The 17,435-nt window shown below is 33.7% G+C and overlaps 1 protein-coding gene across 1 annotated transcript in view; it reads right to left on the reverse strand.

Moving 5' to 3' along the window:
• Positions 1-17,435, reverse strand: part of LOC145243057 (uncharacterized) — a 130,843-nt gene that overhangs the window by 81,996 nt on the left and 31,412 nt on the right. The window contains exon 3 of the mRNA XM_080106162.1: positions 15,660-15,721. Within this exon, the coding sequence (XP_079962288.1) occupies positions 15,660-15,721 (62 nt within the window). The remainder of the gene's footprint in view (positions 1-15,659; positions 15,722-17,435) is intronic.

Raw genomic sequence — 17,435 nt, forward strand, 5'->3', positions numbered from 1 at the left:
GATCTATTGTTGCCACATCTGGGTTTGTGCATATGCCACTAGTATCTCGCTCCTAGACAGGGTTCAAAAAAGAGTCGCCAACCTAGAACATCCTGAACTATCAACTAAACTTCACCCTCTGTCTTATCACTGAAACATGACATCCTTGTGCCTATTTTACAAGTATTTCAATGGCAAGTGCTGACTAATGCTGAGCACTAGTATCTCCTCGATAAACTCGACAAGCAGCAAAATTCCACCCCTACACTGTAGAGATCCGTAGATGCCGTAAAGACCTACTTAAATAGCTTTTTCCCTCAGACTGCTACACTTTGGAATTCCCTCCCGGGCCCCTGCTACTCTGCCTGTACTGACATGCAAGTGTGAACAGACATTCAAGTGTGAACAGACATCTCGCTACCCAACTCCCTAAATAGTATCCTTGCAAATCTGGTCCCAAATAGTAGCCCCTCCTGACTAAATCACCCTGCGCCTTGTTTGGGGTGAAATGACAATTAAAAAAAAATTTCTTAAATTTGAAACCATTAACATCAGACAACCATGTACTAATATTTCCTCCGTCCCTATTTAGTTCTGGAAAATTGCCTTCTCAATGTCTTTAACACAAATAGGAGATTCTTGCTTATTGATCACACAAAACATTTTTTTTTAAATTTTGAAATTTCAGCATCTCTTCCAAGACGAATACAGCCACAGTGGTTCAATGCATATTTAAAAACAAAAAGATAAATGCTTATAATTTGGGTGATACAGAATACTTATCTCATCTTGGATGTTCTCGTATTTTCCCAATTTTTCGCCCAATGTAACCTCCAGCCGTCATCAGGTGCATCTTGTTGAACTCTGGAATGTTTATGGTGAACTCTGGATGGAATTTCGAACAGAACCTTTTAATTTATCCATGGAGGTAGATTGCTTTTGTTCCATCAGCCCTGATTAGGTTAAAGTTTAAAGTAATTCTTAATGCTTTTAGTATTGACTATACTGAAGAGTGAACCTCCTAATTCCAGAATACTGTCAGTTGGAACTGATTTTTTACTTAGTACTTTATCCGTTGCACTACCTCATCTAAAACATTCCAGAAAAATAAAAAATAAATAAAATACAAATAATTGCGAAATCAACTGAAATAATGTTGGAGAAACATGTCCAATATTTTTAAAATCCACTTGTGACATGGTAAGGTGTTTTGCATGTGATAAAAAACTTATTAACAGACTGGTCAATATTTGATTCGGGAGAATATAGTTTGTAATAAAAAAGTTTGGGTTCTAATTCATAAATAAGGAGTGGTCAATGAACTATTTTTTTTTATAAGAGAATGAGCTAAAATTCCTTCCTCCCCATTTTGCAGGACATCGATAGGATGTTTGTCTCAGTTAAAACTCTGACAGCAACTTTAGTTTCACTCTACAAATCTTGTCATACATCGCATGGTTAAATTAACGACAAAACAACTATTTACTTTTCATATAGTGTTCTAGCTGACCATAGGCTACTCCCTCCCCACTCCCAATCATTCAGAATAAACAATATTACCTGGAGAACTATCTCTTCAAGTTTCAATTCCAGGAATATGTAATATGTTTGATAGAAGGAAACTTGTGTGTGTGGGGGGGGGGTGATGCATTGCGTCGGATAGAGCTGACCCCTAAAAAATATGCATCTATTTATTCAGCATTCGCCAATGTGTGGAGAAGCCACAAGCATTATAGATCAATTTCCCCTCCCTTCCATTCTAATTGCAATAAAGGTGTTGCACCAATAAACTTTTGCACTACGCTTTATCACTGAATGCACAACACCACAACATGCAGCTGATGTTAATAATATACACATATACATGTTACCATGACGATCATTAGCAGACAGAGTGCTTGCATGCCAATCACTTGCATAACCATGACAACAGCTACATTTGTTCTTATCGCCATTGAACCTGTCGATCGGCTACTTTAACAATAAGGTGTGGATATAGTTGGGTTCTCTTCCCAGACAACCAAATTGAATTATTTCAACGGAATGGTGATTGGGGACTTTGATTAACCGGGATTTACATTGCGACTGAAACAGTTATATTTGCGAGTGATTTTTCAAAGTGGCAACTAGAAATAATGAAACAATTATGTTTTGGTGATTGTATTATTTAACAGACAATCTAAAAAAAAAAAAAAATGTTTTTTCAATTTGTATTTTTTTTTTTTAATAAAACGACTAAAGTCAAATTATTTAAACAATAAAATGCTTAATAGAACAATATGTTTTTTTTTATGAGGGCTGTTTAAAAAAAATCCCAAGAAATTCCAATGTTTTTACATTCAAGTCTGAATATAAAATCCAGTGCGCATTTAGAATTACATTTAAAAATTAAAAAATACAAAAAAATTTTTATGATGTACATACTTATCATGGAATGAAGATGTCATATTCCAAAAATCACGTAGGTTTGGTTAGTATTTCTATTTGATATTTAGTTGTCAAACGTCAACTAAAGATAAATTTGTCCGTAGAGCCCTGATTAAGGATGTTATCCAAGACTATATCACAAGAAAATATGAAGATACATCGTTATTACATGTGTTTACTCTTTTATACAACAAATGTTGACCATTTAAATTTTTTTCTCATTTCCAAATCTTATTCAACTACCAAATGCCAATTTTAGCAGTCATTTTCTGTGAATTTTGATTGAACTGAAGTAGTTTACTCTTACTTTTTTCTTGCCTCTACTAAGACTGTACCCAGCATCACATTTTTTAAGGAGCTTGCTAAGTGGGTCAATAGTAAGGCAGAAGAGTAATGGTGACAGGTTATCATCTTAAAATATACCTCACTGGACACTGAGATTTGAAGTCTGTATTGTCCCTTCCATGTGGTGTAGAACAATTGATGTTTTTTTAAAAAAAAATTTTTTAATTAGATTTTCACCCCAAGGCACATTGCCACTTTGATGTAGGGGGTTACTATCAGGGACATAAGCTACAGAGGTACTATGTAGGGAGTTGGGCAGCAAGATGTCGGTTCACGTTACACTTGAACTTCTGCATGTCAGTACAGTTGGGAAAGCAGGGATCTGGAAGGGAATTTCAAAGTCTAGCGGTTCTGGGGAAGAAACTACTGGAGTAGAAGGCTCTCTTACATCTAGTGATCTTTATTGTGAAGGGGTGGGATTTAGCTGCTTATGGGGTTTGTTGGGAGTATTTACGTTGAGGGTGTGTAAGTGCTTGCAGTTCGTCAAAGCATTCACCATTAAAATACTTGTAGAAAAGGCAGAGGGATGCAACATTTCGGCGATGGGACAGAGGCTGAAGCTTAGATGACAGTTCAGGACCTATCAGGTTTGTGACTCTCTTTTGAATCTTGTCTAGGAGCGAGAGACTAGTAGCAGACACACCAGCCCAAATATGACAACAATACTCCATACATGGGCGAATGGTGGCCTTATAGAAGTACAGGATACTTTCGGACGTTAGTAGCTTTCTAGTATGGTAGAGAGAACCTACCTTCTTTACAGTGGTCCTGGCAATGTTATCAATGTAATTGTTCCAACTTATGTTTCCTGTGAACGTTGGTCATTTGTTTGTGGCCAATGTACAAAGTCATGTAAATAATTAAATATGCATAATTGTTTCACGCAAAAAAAAAACTGATCTTTTTTCTGATGTACCCATTCAGAAATATAGCAGTTGCAATAAGCCCATCAAATCCCCCATAACAACAACTGTTTTTGAAATTTTATGAACTGTAGGCAAGAGTGTCCTCTCCTCCCCTAAAGTCCAACCCTTCCTTACAGTGGTATGGGCAGTGGCAACACGGTAATGCCAGAGATACCAACCAACAAGAGGCGTCAGCGTCAGGATTTATCTCTGCCACTGCATCCGACAATCGACTGAAAGTAGCAACCTTGTTTCTGCACCGTTTCATTATATATTCTGAGTCAAACCTTCCCTGACTTCGCATGCAACCACTGAGCCTTTCTGTTCTCAGGGTTAGGGGATTTGGTTCCTGTAGGTGAACGAATAACTGTAACGAACATGCATGCCACCAGACATTTCTGAGGCAAAATTTTTATGAATTCTATGCAAAAATCTAACGTACCTAACAAATAAATAAACAATGCCAGAATGTAAAAGCGATTTTTAATCCAATGAGAAGGTGGAGTGTTTTTGTTTTTCCTGCTCTGTAAATATATCCTAAATAGCTGAGATAGTGTTTTGTTTATGCAGATCAGAGAATTCGTTCAACACAATGTCTTCTCTGCAGAAGCACCATAAAAAAAATATATACACGGTGTCTATAAAGTCCATGTGCACTTTAAAAAATTATAACTTTATTTGTATTTGCAATAAAAATAATCTGTAAAATGGATTTGAAAGAAGTAAATCTATATTTTTTAAGCTTTTATTGAAATTTTATTTAACTTTCCATATGCCCTCCATCATTAGCAATACAAAGGGCAATACGATTTTGCAGTTCACGAAAAACATTTGCCAAATGATTTATAGTAATGCCTGAAATCACATTAGTTATTCTAGCTTTCAAATCTTCCAATGAACTAGGTTTGGTTGCATGCACAATTGTTTTCACATGTCCCCATAAAAAAAAATCTAATGGAGTCAAATCTGGCGAACGTGGAGGCCAATGAAATGGTCCACCCCTTCCGATCCATCTGTTAGGAAATTCCTGATTTAGAAACTATCTAACACGCGGAGCAAAGTGACAAGGAGCTCCATCTTGTTGAAACACTGTATCATCTTTCAAGTTTAATTGTTCAAGTTGCGGAATAAACTAATTCTGCAACATATTTAAGTAGCTGTCACTGTTAATAACACGATCTTCAAAAAAATATGGCCCTATGATTCGATTTATTCCCAAAGCAAACCACACATTAACTTTAAGAGAGTCCCTTTCATGTTCAACAGTTTCATTTGGGTTTTCAGTTCCCCAAATTCGGCAATTATGCCTGTTGACCTTGCCACTAAATTACTCACAAATGCATCATCATTGCAAAGTTTTTCATTGAACTGGTGACAGAAAGTTAGCTGTGCATAATAATCCTCTTCTAACAACTGTTGATGTAATTGAATTTTGTAAGCTTTCATATGAAGTTTTGCCCGCAGAATCTTATGCACAGTAGACTTTGGCAGCCCGAGCTCCAATGATGCCTGTCTTACAGACTTTCTTGGACTTGCAGTAAAGGATTTTTCTATGAAAGCAACACTTTTGTCACTGACACATGGCCTCCCAGACCGTGGTTTATCATGGACAGAGCCTGTCTCTTTAAATTTTTTCATCCATTTAACAATGGTGTTCCTATGAGGCGCTTTTTTATTGTATTCAATTCTAAACTTTCTTTGTACAGCAATAGTAGATTTCAATTCAGCCAACCAAAGAACACAGTTTACTTTTTCCTCAATTGAAGTCATGGGATCAAATTGATTCTGAAAAACAAAAGAAAATATTTTTTACTTATTTTTTACTAATCTAAAAATTGTTACAAATTTTGTGGTGAAAAATTATTCAATAACTATACTTAAAACTAGATACATGAAACTTTATAACATTTTTTACAGATTATTTCTATCGCAAATATAAATAAAGTTATAAATTTTTTAAAGTGCACACGAACTTTATGGACACCCTGTATATTTGCTTAAAACAAAAAACAGAAAACACTTTCATCGCCCAAGCAAGTTCTGATCATTTTCTTAAGTCATTTTGCAATACTCCTACGTACATTTGAAAAAAAAAAAAATGGTAAAAAATACTTCCTCCCTTCCCCCAAAATAACAAAGATATCAAAAAACTTATTTTCATATTATCATGAAAAAAAAAAAATATTCATTCTAGAAAATAATCATTGGTTAAGTATTTTTTGACATTTCTGAATTTTTGAGGTGAGGATTGGTTATTTGTATTTTTAGGGTGAGGTGATTGTTTTACCTTCCTAATAAATTATAGCAATGAACAAGACACAAAAGAAACACAAAATTCATTTTAAACAATGAAGAGTTTTTTTTATTTGTAGCCGGAACTGGCAGGTTAGGTTGCTAAAAGGAAAGAAGGCAAAGAAAGTTCTTTTAAGGTTGTTGTCGGTCAGTCAGTACCGTGTCGTCCCCGGCTGGATAGCAGTTGTCTCAAATTGAGACTGTCAATGCTATAGCGAGATGTCCGGTGGACAGGAGATGAAAGAGGATAGATGTTGCTACGCTGGCGGTCCGGATCTGACTGCTGACGTTCCCTTAAGACTTTTAGGGAGCAGATGAATCAATGCACCCTGTTAGCTGATTGGTCAGCCTGTGGCCGAAGAACTCAGAGGGGGGCATTGATTCACCAGAGAAAATAGTTCTCTGTGACTACTACATCATCTCCTGCTTAGGCAGAAAGCCAATAGAGAAGAAAAGAAATGGTAGTTATTTTACAATTTTTTGTGAAAAAAAAAATGGTCCACTTTTTGGCCACTTCCCTTCCTTTTAAAAGTATATTTTTCTATTTTATTTTATTATAATTTTTTTTTTCTTTTTCTCCTCTTCCTAAATAATATTTGGAATAATCGGACTACTGTTCTTATCTTGAGTGTAATTTTCACAACGTTTCAGTCAATATAACCTCCGACCTTCTTCAAGTGTATCTTGTTCAACTCGTGAATGTTTCTGTCGAACTTGGGAATTTGGACGGAATTTCGAGCAAAACTCTTTATTTACTTTACGATGGTATGATGCTATTGGTGCGTTGAGGACCTCTATCCAACCATGACTAAGTAATTCGCAATTGTATTTTTCGGTCGCCCACACTTCAGGTTCAATTCTCAGTGTGGGTGACCGAAAAATACAATTGCAAATCACTTAGGATGTCTATCCAATCATGGCTAACAGAACAAGAGCATGCTACCCCAGTGAAGTGAATGAAGGGTCCCGCTCGAAATTCTGTCCAAATTCCTGAGCTCGACAAGATACACCTGAAGAAGGTCGGAGGTTACATCGACCGAAACGTTCTTAAAATCATACTCAAAATGAGAACAGCAATCCAAAGAATCCAAATAATACGAATGTTTTTTTTATTTGCTTCTTAATAGGTTAGTAATCCATAAAAAAATTGTCTTTTTTTTGGTTTCCATTAAAACATTATGTTTTGCTTTATTTTGCTTTTTCTTGTCTGCATTACTAGAATTTCACTGTTGAAACATTTCAGCATATCCCAGCGGTTTACATTATCTGCTGGAAGACCTCCATAAGGCTTCAGCATCAGTCCAGTAACTTCTCTGCATAAGTACCCAGATTTTGAATCAAAACAAAGACAAGGTGGAGTGTTTTTTTTTTCTGCTCAGCAAATATATACTAAATTGAGATATTGTTTATTTATGCAGATCTGACATTTCTTAGGTGCAAAAATTTGATTCACTCATCAATAACAGCCCCCCCCCCCAGTTTAACAACCGATGCTCACGATGGCAGGAGCAGTGGTAACATGGGTCAAGATCAAAGTGTAGTATCTGGTCTGATATTACACTTTACTTTTTTGTTCCCGGTTAGTGAGGAGAATTTCCTTCAAGACTGAGAGACGATTTTTATTTTTGTCCCCCCACCCCATTAAAAAACGACCCTGGTGTCTAACTCTACTCTCGTAAGGAGGCAAAGTAAATAGTAACATGGTAGTGTCATAGATACGCAGCTAAAAGAGCTCCGTTGAAAATCCAGAAGTTTACACCAGGACCTGTCCTCCTCTGGTTATGTCAGCCTCTATGCATATAGCAAGCAAGGACGTGTCGCCACTAATGGATGAAGTGAGAATAACATTGCTTATACGATAAACCCATTAGATCACCTACCAACTATAACCAACGCAACATCACACAAATGATTATTCAATTTCCAAACACACACTTCTTTTTTTGTACGGCGCTACAAAACTGGAACCAGTATTTCTTTATCGGTTCACAAAGAGCAGGGACAATTGTCAGGTGGATAACGTTGAACAAACCCATACTATGGTATCATTAAACATAAAGATGGGTAAGAGATCTGACACAATTAATATATTGGCATAATAGACCCTTTGAGATTTATGTGAGGCTTATACTAGGAATTGATTATATTGAATCTTTACTTGGAAACAAAGATAACATTATGACTCATTGGTCCTCATCACAGTAAGTAAAGTGTGGTACTTCAACCTAAGTCAACTGTTTTATACCTCATATATCTTCCACAACAATAAAATCTCTTCAATGTCTTTGTTTGTAATAATAAAAGGTTCTTCTTTGTTATTGTAGTGGAATTTGAAAATTGAATTTCAAAGTGAAACCAATGGTATATAATGAATTATCATGTCGTAATAATTAAAATATCCCAAAATTACTAAAAACGATATGGTAGAAAATTAATTATTAATGAAAACAGTTTTTGAAGACATTTAGTTAAAATTGAGATTTGGTAAAGTTGCCAAAAATTTTCAACTTTTAAAAAAGATTTACCTCCCTTCTGTTATGATTCAAAGTCTCCGGTTTCTTTTCTTTTTTTTTTTTTTTTTGCAAAACTTTATTTTGTCTTTGAAAACTATTTTTATTAATAATTAATTTTATACCTTATGGTTTTTCATCATTTTTGGATATGTTCATTACTGTGACAGGACAATTCAGTATATACGATTGGCTTCACTCGAAATTCAATATTTTGAATTTTGCTACATTAATGAAGGAAAACCAAATAAAATAGGAAGGAAGGATGAAATATTCGTGACTATTAATACTGAATTACGTCCCTTGAACAAAAAATGCGATTATCTTCTCTTTAGCTACGATCCTACATAAAAGATTTGCAACAAAAACACGTCTAACTAAAACCACTGTGAATAATTTCCCTTTCTCTCTTCCTGCCTAAAACTAAACCAAACTTCCATGAGCAAAGCTGCTTTCCTAGAACTATCCATCTGTGAAACACTATACTATTGAGCTGCTTCCTGGTTGATTAGAACATGATCGTTTTCAAGTCCAATGTAAACGTGTTCATTTTTTTTTTTTTACATAGGTATCGCCACTTATCAAGGCCAAGGCCACTCGAGGATAAGGGTTAAAGAGTGTACAGTAGAAATTGGACAATATAGTAATCGTTAGTAATGGAAATTCGGTAAATTTGTTAACAAGTGGAACGCCCAGTCAGGAACTTGTTTACGTTAGACTTGAAGACAATCATATTGTAGTCAGCTGGAAAATGGAAGACAATTCCACAGGTGTGCAGTTCTAAGAAAGAAGCTTTATTCATGGAATCTACGTTTAGGTACAGATAAAGAGTGGGGGGGATTATTGATAGTGTTTTCAGCTAGACAAGTGTTTCTTGTGAAAGTTTGGCGAGAGGGGACCACTGACTGAAGCTCAGTCGAACACTTTCCATGAAAATAACGATACAGTAGAGACAAACTCGCAACATCTCTTCTGTGAGATAGAGGTTGCAGGGGAGAGAAAAGGACATCTATGAGGCTACAAAGTCTATTTTGAACTCTATCAAGGCAGGACAAGTCCTTTCTAGCAGCTCCTGCCCAGATGTGGCAACAGTATTCCATCCTTGGACGTATCTGGCTCTTATATAGATAGAGAATAGCATCAGCAGTGAGATATCTACTGGATCGATAAAAGGATCCCACTATTTTTCCAGCGGCCTTGGCAACAGATTCATTTAAACTGATGCCAGATGGGGATCAGAATGCTGATGATGTAAAGAGAGAAGCTTGGTTTTTGATGCATTAAAAGTAACCAGCCACTCCTTTCCCCATTGTACCACATGCTCAAGATCAGAAGAAAGAGAATCGGAGAGAACTTGGTCATTTACTGACGTAGATGTGCTACCATAGATGGTAGTGTCATCAGCATAAATGTCTACGAATGATGTAAGGATGTGATTTGGAAGATCATTAATGTAGATCAGGAAAACAGTTGGGCCCAGGATGGAAACCCTGAGGGACTCCAGCATTAATACTGTGAGCTTCTGATTTTTGCCCATCAACTACTACTCTTATGAACCTGTCAGAAAGAAATGATTTAATAATTGAGAAGACATTTCCAGCTATACCATAGCTAGAGATCTTGTGAAGTAAACCTTCATGCCATACCCTAGCAAAGACTTTAGATATGTCAAGAGCAATTGCCCTAGAAAGGTTGCCTCCGTCGAGAGATTCGCTAATCCTATGAGATATAACAGTAAGCACATCTGCTGTAGATCTAGCAGAACAGAAACCATACTGAGTGTCACTAAGAAGGTTATTTTTGCTGAGATGGTTGATTATTTCTCTATTTAACACAGATTCCAACAACTTACTCATGATGCACAGGAGACTTATTGGCCTGTACTGAGAGGGGGATGAGCTATCACCTGAATTCATAAATACAGGGCATACTGATGAGATTTTCCAGTGTGATGGGAAGCAATTCTCCTTAAGACAACGTTTAAACAGTTTTGTAAGTATGGGCGCTAGTTCTGGTTGAAGTTTTTTTGAGTACTATAATTGGAACACCATCAGGGCCGGTTACTTTACTGGAATCAAGGTTTTTGATTAGCTTGACACCACGTACAGATATACGTATATCACATAGCATGTTTTCTGATACAGGAAGAAATATTGGGGGTTGGCGGCCTTGGTCGCAAAGGGTAGAATTAGCTGCAAAGTTCTTGGCAAAGAGTTTGGCTTTGTCTGATGCTGACGAGATTACCTCAGGTCCATTGATGATAGTTGGGATAGAGCACACGCTTCTATTCAGGATTCTGTTTGCTATTTGCCAAAACTGGTGGGAACCAAGCCGCTGCTCAGCTACTTTGGACTTGATGGACTGAGCATACAACTCTCTTGCATTCTTTATTACTTTCTTACAATAGTTGCTGGCAGTCCTGAAAGCAGCTTTAGTTTCCATACATCTATTACGTTGGAAGCAGTGGAAAAAGTGATTTCTGTGCGCAATGGCAGCAGCACATTCTGGAGAGAACCATGGCTGGCTGTTAGGTTTTTGTTCTTGTTGCACTGTCTTCTTAAATAATCATGTTCCTAAAAAATCAGTTTGAAAGTTGTTGTTTTTTTATAGAATGAAAAAGGATTTTGCAAATTTTAAATATATACATTTTCTTTTATCTTTTTTCTTCTCCAAATCCTTTTTCATTGCACATAAAAAAACTTTCAAACAGTTTTTTGAGGAACATACATTTGTCTCTGATAAGTTGTTTAATGGTCTTCTGCTATTCAACAAAACATGTGTAAGACATACTTCATAAGAAAAAAAAATGAATAAAAAACTTGAGTGAATTGAATACATCTGGTTTGGGAATGATTATATATACATTAGTGATGAAATGATTCCAATACATCTACCAATTCCGATTCTTATTAAATTTCTAAATATAGAGTTTCTTTTTTAAGGGAGGTTGGATTACCCTAACAACTAATGTAATATATGCATATATTTTCGCAAATGTAAAAATTCGCTTGTGAAGGCTAATCTATAGGTTTTGTTTTTTGGTAGTTTTAAATTGATGAATAATTTTCATTTCATCATTAGTACGAAAATGAAGTTTTAAACAAGAAAGATATCAAAACAGTATAAAAGAATCGTTTTTGGCATCGGAAAAGAAGAAGAAGAAGAAGAAGAAAGAGATAACAGTGATGAAGCCTTAGCTGAAAAGGAAAAAACAGCTAAAAAGAAGCTGGCCAGCTAAAATACATATCTCTGTTTACATGTCGGCATTTCAGAAGGATTAAACCTGAACAGTGAGTATTGTGATGAATTCAGAGAAAATGAATCATTTTTTAATGTTTCTTGATAAGAAACTAATAGATCTTGTATTGTTTGCGGTAAACATTCTGAAAGTCAGTTTTTTTATTGTTATTTGTAGTTTATTGTTTTTTGTTGAAGCAAGTAAGAAGGGAAACCATATTGGATTTTAATGAAGTTCAAAGCACCTGAATGAAAATTCCAGGAGTATTCATTATTTATGCATAGGATGAGTATTATGACTGTTAAGTAAACGGATTTATAAAATGAAATAATCACGAATGCATATAATAATTGGAGCGTATGAAATATTTGATAACGGTGTAAACTGGGATAAAAGGAGGACATAACAATGAGTGGGAAAGCATTGTGTTACCACCTCTAACTATGACTTGTTTGGGAGAGTGTGTCTCCTTGGACTTATTGTAGGAATTTTATGTATTGAATGAAATCAGAAAACATGCTTCAGATATAGGCAGGTAGCATGACCATTTGGGATTAATGTGTGCCCCCAGTGTTTTCTTATGCTGTCATTTTGAAAATGGGAATAATCATTTCCATTTTATTAATATAAACACTAAAATACCAGTCTGATGACGAGCAAAATGAATTGCTTGAACTGCACTAACTTTATACACTCTTACAAAATTTCATGTATAAAATATTTATTTCAGTTTTGATAATTAACCATGAAATCCATAAAATAGATAAACAGTCAAACATGGTGTACATTGTCCTTAGATGTGGCAAGTATTAAAAATTGCAAATAATTAAAAATATTACAAATCTATAAAAGTGAGAATGTGTGTGTGAGGACAATTCTCAACCTATATAATCAACATATTTGTGATTTACAGACATGAAATTTAGTATATAGGGTATTCAGACATGCAGAAAACTTTTTAAATGGTTTTCATCTGGAAGAAACGGCTGCTAAAGGGAAAAATTGAAAAATTGGTATGTGGATTTTTATCTGTTTGCTAACTGTTTTACGAATGTGCATGCGTGAATAGTTCATATGACAGATTCCTTCTGTTAGGAATAAGTAGGGTTGAAAAGATATTTTAAAGAACGTGTCAAGCTGGCCTAATGATTATCGTACTTGACTCAATATCTTGAGGTTTTAATTTTGATCTCGGCTTGAGTACTTTTTTTACTTACAACAAGTGAACTGTTTAGAAAAAACAATACTTGCATACACGTGTCTCAGTTTCTGTATGAATTAAAATATAATATTTATACATATTTTATGACCTTACAATGCTGGGCAGCCTAGTAGCACATATGTGCTAAATTAAGCTGAAAAATAAATTTTTAATGATAAGACAAACTTATCAGGATAAAAAAAAAAAGCTCTACCCAATTAAGAGGAGCAAAAATTAGAATAATTTAAAAGGATAAAGATTTTTTTTTTTAAATTATTTCTTACTCTTCTCTCCTTCGCCTCCATCATATTATCTCCAAAATTTTTTCCATTTTTTACCCGAATGTTTTTTAAGTCAGTGTTTCTTTTTTTACCCTTGCACTTGTTTAATGCTGACTAGTCTTCAAAATGCCATGGCCTGAAGATGTTTATCCCGTTTCTGTAACCCTTATTGACTTGATAATGTAACAAAGTTCCTAACTTTATCACATTATCCTTTTAACTTGATATATTGTGCAGGGGGACTGATAACCATAAATTATTTCTTATGATTCGGTAAATGTTTAACGTGAAACAATTTTCAGATGTTGCAAATATAAACATCCTTTTCCCTCTCCAATGTAGTGACCCACTTTTGATGTAATTTAAAAAAACAAACTTTTCATGTCTTACCATTTTACATTGCCATCTGAAATATTGAGAGGTGGCTATGGTGAAGTGATTAATGATGCAAACTAACAACCAAGTTTAAATTCAGTCGGCTTCATAAACACCATTTTCACTTATGGATGTTGGCAACCTTTACATGGTACCTCCTAAAAAAATTTACTTTTATTAACAAACTTTGGTTCTTGTTTGGAATCCTCCCCTTTCACCCATATTAAAAACTAAGAATAAAGAAAAAACTGTATGATGTACATATCTGTGATGAAACAAAAATATCTTATTCCAAAAATCATATAAATTGATCAAGTAGTTTTATCTTTATAAAGAAAATCGTTTTTCAGCGATTAATGGAAATCTGTATTATTAAATTATCTTCCCTTTTTTTGTTTTAGATTGTTTACAAAATGGCGGACAAGATAGCCCCCCCCCCTCTGTAACTCATAAAATTTGATTTTCTTATCTAAAATATAAAATTACTTGATCAACTTACATGATTTTAGGAATATAATATTTTTGTTTTGTCATGGGCACAATACATCATATAATTTTTTTTTTTAATTTTTATCTTTTAATGTGAAAGCAATTCTGGGCAAGAACCCAAAATAATTGGTTTAAAAAAAATTTTTTGTGTTGCTTGATTTTAAGTCTTTTTGGTTTCAGTCCAAAAAATAAATAATATAAAAATAAAATAAATAATCCAATTTGGCAATTTTGAATTTGTGAGTTATCCCCCCCCCAAAAAAAAAAGAGCAAAACATGAAATTAATGAATTCCAGTGAGGATAGAAGTGGTAGTGAAATGCTAAAAAATATTTTAAAATAACAGATGATAAAATGAAATAATGATGGACGTGTGTAATAACTGAACACCATGAAATATCTTTAACAGTTTAATACTGAGAAGGCATAATAATGACTGAGTAAGTTATCCTTCTACCACCTGTTTATATGACTTGTTTGAAAGTGACTCAAATAAAATGTAGGAATTTATGAATTTGAATAAAACTGACAGTTTATGGAAAACATGCATTAGGTAGTGGCAGGTAGTGTTACTATTTTGGATCTATGTGGTGCCTGTGTTTATATTCCTATAACGTCTTTTTGTAAAGGGGGAAAAAAATTGAATATTTTATTAGTATAGAGATGAAATTATAATTTTCTCGGTTTGATTAATTTTAATTCATTTTTATGAGAAAATCATCAAATTAACATTTCTGGATCAAAATGATTAAAAAAAATAAAAATAAATAAATAAAAAAATGATAAAAATAATTTTTTATTTTAATTTTTATTTATTTATTCAATGCGTCCAAGTATCCCTTTAAGAAGCTCTGTTCGTCAATCTGTCGCATTTAAATTTGAAATATCATTTCTTGATTTCGTTCGCAATGTTCATCATGTTAAAGTTGTAAAAAAAAAAAAAATTGTTTGCTAGACGTGAAGATTGAAAGGACGCAGCTTAAAAATAATTTTTTCTTTTTTTTTTTTTAAAACAATTCATTTGAATTATCCGAACGACTATTCACATCTTGGTTGTTATTTTCACAATGTTTCGGCCCAAACTCAGGTGCATCTTGTTGAACTTAGGAATATTTATATCAAACTCGATACATATACTGAATTTCAAATTGAACACTTTATTTAATCTGCAGGGATAGATTGTCCTCATTTCTTTCATCCATGACGGTGAAGAAGTGTTAAGTAATTTTTATTTTATTTTTTGCTATTATAACAGATTAAATAAAGAGTTCTATTAAAAGTTCAGTACATGCCCTGAATTACCAAAAAAAAAATGCACCTGACAAACGTCGCAGTTTACATCAGAGCTCAAATACTGTGAAAACAGCGACTAAAATGAGACCAGTTGTAGAAAGCTGTACCAAAATTTTGGATTCAGAAAATTCAGTTTAAATCATATAAGGCGCTCCATGCTAGAGAGGCGAAGCCGTCAGTGGTTTGAATATCCGTTTTCTATCCCATCCATGCTCTATCTTCTGAGCAGATTGACTAAGCGATATTCCTTCGCCACTCTGGTGCAGTTGTCCCTTGAAATAGCACGGTGAAACAAACATGTGATCACTAGCAAAATGTGCTCAACCTGTTTTTGGCGTCTTGGCTTGTTTGGCACAGAGTGTCGCATATTACCGTAGATGGTGTGAACTCAAAAAAAAACAAAAAAAACCTCAACACATCTGAAATTAACAGATGCTATTTTTCAATAGATTTTAAAACGAACAGAAATTAAATTATATAAAAAAAATAAATATTGCTTTGTTTGCATAGACTTTTAGATTTAATGCATACAAAATTGTAAAAATATTTTAAAAAATGTATATATTTATTCGACTTATAATAATTTAAATATAAATGAAATAATCATAGAGGATGAAGCAATTTAAAACAAGAATATGCTTATTTTCTGCCTGAAAGAATTTATAAAATAAGTATCGTTTTAGAAACTTCTAAGCCAAATGAACATAACCAAAGTTAATTTTAAGTAAATTTGTTGAAAAAGAATTATTTTAAAATCTTTAAATGTAACCTGATTTAGTGTAATCAGGTTACATTTAAAGATTTTTTTTTTATATATTGTATGTTTAAAAAAGATTCTTTTATTTCGTTTTGTCTTTTATAGTTTGGATTTCTTTTCTGTTTTGGACCAATTAGCTTTTAAGCACTCCAGAAATAAGCAACTTTGGCAGCGACGAATTTGGGTTTACACCAGTTTCTTCCAGTTGACCTGCACACACTGTAAACAAAACAGAGTTTCTAGTTACTTGCCTATTCATGAGGGCAGAGTTAGACACAAAGTCAGTTTTTAACCCTTTATAACCTGAATTATGACGTAGATGATTAAAAAAATATTTATTGTTAATTTTAGTTAGTTTAAAGGGTAAAGATACTATGATTGTCTTCAAACTTGAAAAAATATGAAGTTCAAAAATTAAACTACCACCGAGAATGTTTACATTTCATAAACTTACCTAGATTATTATCGATAGTGCTTGTAAAAAGTGTATTTATGACATCAAATGAAATCTTCCACTCTCTGAGACAGATAGCAACATACTGAATGTAAGCAATGGACAGTTGCAATCTGGAGGTATCTGGCGTCTATCCAGATACTGAACTAATACATACAAGGTGTGTTTTAATCAATTCCCACTATACTTATGCCGTTATATTCATTTATTTACAACTGAATGAATTAGTTCAACCAGGTCATAAAAGGTTAATGTGGGGAAAATCTAACTCCCCAAAAAGGAGTACTCTGGATAGGAACAAAAATAAAAATTGTCTCAGCCTAGAAGGACTGACCAAGGACAGAAAAGGTGAAATGCAGTATTAGAACAGATAACACTTTGTTTCTAGCTCAAAACCTGAATTACTTTGTTTCTAGTTAATAGTTTGATTCCTAATATAGGGAAAAATTTATTTTGAAAAGAAAAAAAAAAAAGAAAAAAAGGGAGCCATTAAATATTTAGTTTTTAATAAGTTTGTTTTTATATTCTATTTTTCATTTTGTGTATGCCTTCAACATCTTAATTCTCGCTTACAAATTACTTCATTCTGATTATTCGATTTATATTTAAATTGTTATGATTTTAATGAAAATATTCATTTTTTTAAAGGTCAAAGACGGTTTTAAAAAATATATTTCCAGGAATTCCACAGTTTACAAACTAAAATAATAACATTATTTAGAAACCCCATTATTAACGTGGGGAAATGGGAATTGTTAAGTATTCTGTACTTTCACCTAACAATTTAATAAACAAAAGATACTATAAAAATTGAAATTAATTTGAAAATCCTTTCTAAAAAAAAATATCACGGTAGCTAAACTGCAAAAGTATAATTTTCTGGGTTCAAT

Source organism: Euprymna scolopes, chromosome 21 (genome assembly GCF_053919585.1).
Source record: "Euprymna scolopes isolate OS-2025 chromosome 21, ASM5391958v1, whole genome shotgun sequence".
Classification (NCBI taxonomy): domain Eukaryota; kingdom Metazoa; phylum Mollusca; class Cephalopoda; order Sepiida; family Sepiolidae; genus Euprymna; species Euprymna scolopes.